General features: G+C 43.4%; 1 protein-coding gene across 1 annotated transcript; it reads right to left on the reverse strand.

Moving 5' to 3' along the window:
* Positions 1-753: 753 nt before the first annotated feature.
* LOC113758047 lies at positions 754-2,568 on the reverse strand. Its single transcript, XM_027301076.1, has one exon. The coding sequence runs from the start codon at positions 2,566-2,568 to the stop codon at positions 754-756; it is 1,815 nt and encodes a 604-aa protein (XP_027156877.1).
* Positions 2,569-6,611: the final 4,043 nt, after the last annotated feature.

Raw genomic sequence — 6,611 nt, forward strand, 5'->3', positions numbered from 1 at the left:
TTGTTTTTCGATTTGCTCTTTTATTTTGAGGCTCATATCTGGTTTGAATTTTCGGGATTTTTGTTTTACGGGTGGAAAAGTAGGGTCTGTGGGCAACTTATGCACTACCACATCAGTTGAAATACCAGTCATATCATCATAGGACCATGCAAATACATCCTGGAACACAGTCAAGAATTCAAGCATCTCCTTTTTCTGCCTCTCATTCAAATGAATACTAATTTGCACCTCCTTAACTTCATCTTTAGTGCCAATGTTAACCTTTTCTGTTTCTTCCAGGTTCGGTTTTGGTTTCTCCTCATATTGTTCAAAATCCTTTGCAAAAGAATCGAATACCTCCTCATTATCACTCTCGCTTTGGAGCTCGGATTCCCAGACCTCCAAGTCGTGAGTGATATAGAGATTGCCATTATTGAATTCCAGAATAGTGATATCCAAAGGGTCAAATGGTTTTATTTTTGGCCATCTGAAAGAATTAACGAATGTGGGATAATAAGCAAACAAATATACAACAAACAAATGAACAAGCAATATGACAGAAATATAAACAAAACAACATGACAAGAACAACTTGTGCATTTTCATAAACCCTTTGATTGAAAGCGAAAAACCAAAAAACAAGCGGGAATGAAATGAAAACTTAACAATATTTTCACGTGCAAACTTTAGTCAAAGGTAAAGATGCTTTCATTAGCTATTTACAGATGCAGAAGTATTTTCAGGAATTCGTATGAATGACAAACCCCTTTAAGTTTACCGAAACTCCTTCCGAATGGGCAGAAACTCGGCTGTCCAATTGGAAATGGATCCTTCAGGGACGTCGGGAAACTCGGCCTCAGCTGGGAAACTGTCTTCAAATGTCGCCCCAACGAACAATTGGGCCAAACTAGTTTCGATTCCGTCAACTGGGTTAATCTCTGATGTGATCACCTCGGTCGGTCGTGGAAAAGTATAATGCAGTGGTGGAATATCAAGGGCCCTTGGCCTGCCTTCTTTCTCTGCTCTCTTGCATTCCTTCATTTCTTTGATGTCTCTAGCGGTTGGTCGGAAACCCAAACCGAATGAATCCTTTTTCTCCACAATTTTCACTGGCTTCAGAATTCCTTGCAGATCACGTCCCAGCCCTTTATCAAACTCATATCCTCCGCGGATCATTTCCTTAGCCATCATGACACTGGCCTTTGACAAAGCTCGTTCCTCTTTTGTTATCCAACTTACGGAGACGATATCAGCTGTGCTATGAGGGGTTACTATGGCGCTTCGGCTACCATCTTCTTTGGACCCAGAATCAGCAATCACGAGGCAATCCTCCTCGGCAAAGATAGTTATCAATTTGTCATTTACTATGAATTTCAACAATTGATGCAATGAAGAAGGCACAGCTCCGGACTTATGAATCCACGGCCTTCCAACCAAAACATTATAAACACTAGGAAAATGCATGACTTGGCAAGCTATCTGAAACTGTGCGGGCCCCATCTCGATGACTAAATCCACTTCTCCTATAGGTTCCCTTCGTGCTCCATCAAAACCTCTAACTATGGTCCCTGAGGGCCTCAGCTTGATATCTTGCAACCCTAGCTTTTCCAAGGTACTCCAAGGGCAGATATTAAGCGCAGATCCATTGTCAATCAACACCTTTGGCAAAATTTTCCCGTTGCAACTCACAGCTATGTACAGAGCCTTGTTATGTCCAATGCCTTTTGCCGGTAATTCATCATCAGAGAAAGTAATTTGTTTTGTAAATAACACACTCCCAACCACATGTGAGAAATTAGCAACCGAAATGTCCTTAGGGATTTGAGCTTTGGTCAGCATTTCGAGCAACGCATCCCTATGCATATCCGAAGAAAAGAGCAGATCCAACATGGATATTTGGGCGGGCGACTTGCTTAGCTTCTCGACTACAATATATTCACTTCTTTGGAGCCTTTTAAGAAAATCCAAGGCTTCCTTCTCAGTAACTGTTGGTTTAGCAGGCAGCTCGGGGTTATTTACTTGAATCGGAACGGTAGCTCCAAACGGACTTGCAATCCTCCCAGATCTGGTGACCACTGACACCTCTTCTTTGGCAATTGACTTTTCTCCAATTTGTATGACAGGTTCATCGTAGTTCCACGGCACTCGCTGCAAACTCAAAACAGGCTCCTGCTCTGGGAATTCGATGACCACTGGCTCCAAAGCCTTGCTCTCAGCTAGAGTGAGATCCAAAATAAAAGGTCTTTTATCCTCCTCAAATGGCACCTCCATTATAAATGGTTGGTCTGTGACCCCAAACACCTCAGCTTCCCTTGCCAATTTCTGGACTTGCTCCTCATACTCTGCGTCGTCCAGAATGACCCCAATGGTATTAGCGTGTTCAGGCAAGGGGTTCCTATTTATATTCGTCCCTTGTGCCTCCTTTTTCCTAATTACAATCTCTCTGGCTTCAATCATATCTTGAATTCTATGCTTAAGAGCCTTGCAATCAACAGTCGAATGTCCGGGTGCCCCTGAATGATAAGCACAGACAGCTTGTGGGTTATACCAAGCGGGCATGCCATATGGATAGGTAGGAGGGGGTACCATACCAATTTTCCCGGCGGCCTTCAATTGGTCTAGAGGCCTGCCTGAATTGGTAAATGTATGGTTAGGGGGTCGGTTGTAAGGTTCAGGAGGTTGAGGATGGCTGTAAACAGGTCTATTTGGGGGAGGAAATCATGGGTTATATGGAGGGCGAGGTCGGTTTTGGGGTGGATTTGGTTGAGAGATTTGAAAAGGGGCTAAAGGTGGGTTAGGATAACTTGGGCGAGGTCGAGGGTGATGGATATTGGTAGTATATACATGGTGCGGGTTTGAATAATAAGGGTAATGTGGTTGGTAGGTTGGATTGTGTTGGTATCGGGGTTTGGGTGAAGGGTTCTGGTCCCAGATAAAAGTTGCATCCCCCTCTTTCTTTTTAAACTGCGGCTTCTTTCCACTGCTTCCTTGCCCTTGCAAAGCTTCTACCTGTGATTTTAGGGCAGAGATGTTAACAATTTTTCCGGCTCTCACAAAATCATCATACTCTTCGAGTTTATTTACAATCGCAGCAAATGAACACCCGGTCATACGGAAGATTTCTTCGAAGTATGGAGGATCATGCGTCTTTATGAAAGTGCGAATAATTTCATCTTCGGTCATCGGAGGCTCAACCTTGGCAGCTATCTTTCTCTATCTTTTGGCGTATGTCTTATGATCTTCAGATGGTCGCCTCTTCGTGCCTTCCAAAGTAGTTCGGGTCGGTGCTAGCTCACAGTTATACTCATATTGTCTGATGAAGGCGTTGGATAGATCAAGCCAAGTCTTCACCTCCTTTGGCTTTAAGTTTGAATACCAATCGAGGGCGTCTCCTTCTAGACTCTCTGGAAATAACCTTAATGGCAAGTTTTCGTCATCCACCGGTCTGCCCAACTTGTTGGCAAACAAATGCAAGTGTGTCTTCGGGTTGCCCGTACCATCATATTTATTGAACTTCGGGGTCTTGAATCCCACGGGCAGCTGCACATTTGGAAACAGGCACAGATCATCATAGTCTAACACCCCTTGCTTGCTTAAACCTTGGCTTTTCCTGATGAACTCATCGAAACGATCCAACCGCTTAAGTAGCTTTGTATCAACCGGGGCAGACGACTCTCCCATTTCTGGCTTGGTTTGAACAGTGTGCTCCGGCACAACAGGCTCTGCAGTAGTCTGATAAAAAGCTTGTGGATCCGGAGGCATGTTTGGACCACCTTGACCACCTTGAGGCTGAAATCCTTGCCCATAGGGAGGATAGAATGGAAGATTTTGAGTGTAAGTATACTGCGGGTTGAAAACTCCCTCAAAAGCGGTTTGAATTGGAGGAATGACAAATGGTTCGGATTCCGGTTGTTTGACGGGCGGAGGCTCGGGCTGCACTCCGCTACTAATGAGCTCGTCGATCAACTTCTTTTGGGCTGCCATTTCAGATGCCATTTCCCCAAATTTGGTAAGTAATTCAGTCAACTGAACCCCGGGACTTGCGGCTTCCGGCTGGGTAGTTGCAGCGGTCTTATCAGACGATTCTGGCGGAGTACTCATGTCTACACGATTCCTTTGGGCTCGACTACGGGATCGCGTTATGATGGGGTTTCGACGAGAAGCTATGTTTAAATATTACCTGAAAATACGAAATGACGTGCTTTTAGATTTAGCCCTGGCTTAACTTTTTTAACAAAAATAAAACAAAGAAAAAGAAAAAGACAAGAGTTAGTAGATGTTCCAAAAATTCGGATGCATGTCCTACGGGGGGACCCTTTTTGTGCCAAGGGTAGGCCTAGCATGATGCAACACCTTCGAAATGGGACCCGTACAGACCTGTTTTTGACAACAATTCCAAATAAGTGCAAAAGAGAAATCGCTTTCATTGATAAACTTGCCAACATTTACATCATGTCACGAAGACGATTCCGTACAAGATTGCCAAAACTTCTGAACCTATCTAATACAGAGTCCTTTGTTTCCCTAGCATATGGAATTCTAACACGTTCAGTTTGGTCATATAATTCTCCGCAGTTCCTTTTCAGCTCTTGACGCTTTTCTCGTTTGTTTTCATACAATTGCTTGTTTTGCTCTGCTATCCCTTTGTATGTTTCGACAGACTTACTTAATTGCAGAATTTCCTTATCCTTTGCTTCGACAATGGCTTTCAACCTTTTCACCTCCTCAGCTGGCTCATCTTGTGTTTCTTGTGTGGCGGACCTTCTCACCCAGTCTTCGTATTGCGGAGTGGTCAATCCCCTTTGTTTGAGTTCCGGAACGTACTTGACGCGTTCGTCGTCGGACAACGTCTCCCAGGCCTCATTAATAAGGGTCTTCATCGGAATTTCTTTCGGGCATATCCCTTTGTCGAAAATGATGATAAATGTAGTCAGATCAACTGCAGATGGCACATCTTGGACCCGCCCTAATTGTCGGAGAAACCTCCTCGGATTGTATGCCATGATACCCTAAGTACCCAATAAAGGAACGAAATCGGATGCCTTGGTGCGAAGAACAGGTTTGACACAATTGGTCCAATCCAATACCCATCTAACATTTTGGTTGGTCACATTCGTCAAGAAGTCCACAAACTCGGATGCATTACACGGCAAACTACTGCTATTAATCCTCTTGTGATGTGTGATTACCCAGTTATATCCGGCCATTGGTAGACTTTCGGGAATAGACGGTCGTCTCATGAAGTGTTTCATCCCCCATACATGTAAGATCAAATTTGAACCACAAAAGAACTTTTCCCCTCTCTGACAGGTAGTGCAAGCCACGAAGATGTCGGCCAAAATAGTTGGAACAATAGAACACTGTTTATCTTTTATTCCTAGAAACAAGTCATACAAGATTTTAGTGAGCTTAAAGGCTATCTTTTTGTCTTTCCTAGGGAAAAAATAGGTTCCAGCCATGACCAATCCATACACCCAAACTCTCTTTCGTTCCCATATTTCCTTGGAAGTAAACGAGAAATCTCCCCGGTGCCTTTCAAAACCATCTCTTAATGCGAATCGATCAAATAAGAACTTTACCTCTATATTTTGGTCCGACCCTTGAATTACTGATTCCTTTAACCCGGTGAAACGACAAAATTCGGCCTTGTTAGACACTAGTGGAAATATCACGGCAGTTCCCTGAATTGGCAAATTAAGAAATCCGGCGACCTCCTCGATTGTTATGGTCATTTCCTTTTCCCCAAGTCTAAATGAGGAACAAGTGGAATCCCATAAATGCACCAAGGCTTCCACCAAATAGCCATCGGACTTAATATCCTTGAAATCCCCAACGGGTCCTAATCGAGCGGCTACTTGGTTGATTTCACTAGGTGAAAGGAATGTGGGCCACCTTTGTACTTCCAACAGTACTACCAACATCTGTTGGACTCTACGAGGGCTCTCCATCTAGAAACAAAAATCGGTGTCAAATACCTTACCTACGGGTCCCATTTCTCCGGTTAAACATGAATTTAAACGTGCAATTCCCAAGATAGGGTTAAATACCCACGGGAATATAGGGTTGGCTTATCCCTAATGTGGGATTCCCTAAATGGCATTCCCTTTCTATGGTTTATGCATGATGCCAGTTTATTAAAGCAGTAAAATATGCAATTTGAAATGAAACATGACCTAAGGGACCCTTTATTTGCCAGGGTAAGCCTAAAATGATATGACATTATTAATTTATGAACGAAATATACCAAAAATTTTTTAAACGTGCAATATCCCATCTACACGGGTAGGCCCTAAAAGAAGGTCATGCCAGACCTCTTATTTGCTAGGGTTTGTGAATGCAATGGGGACACAAAACCAAGAAAAGTTAGTTCAGCAAGATAAATACACATAACACATTGTAACAACGAAATCAACACAAAGGAATAAAGCAATAAAAAAAAGAAAGGGGTTGGACCCCTCCCCTCGTGAATAGTGTCCCTAATAGGGTAAGGCAGACGCTATCTTAGGTAAAACTATCATGGATGCATGAGGCTGGGGCTCACTAATGCATCTAGACTCGATAGGTTTTAGGTCCCCGAGCCTTCAGACTTATAAACCAAAGGTCATTAATCCCAAGGTTCTTTTGTCGGTGGC

The sequence above is a fragment of the Coffea eugenioides genome, unplaced genomic scaffold (assembly GCF_003713205.1).
Source record: "Coffea eugenioides isolate CCC68of unplaced genomic scaffold, Ceug_1.0 ScVebR1_358;HRSCAF=1023, whole genome shotgun sequence".
Taxonomy (NCBI): Eukaryota; Viridiplantae; Streptophyta; class Magnoliopsida; order Gentianales; family Rubiaceae; genus Coffea; species Coffea eugenioides.

Coding starts and splice junctions, on each gene's coding strand:
- LOC113758047 (XM_027301076.1), bottom strand. CDS start 2,568: ATGGTACCCCCTCCTACCTATCCATATGGCATGCCCGCTTGGTATAAC.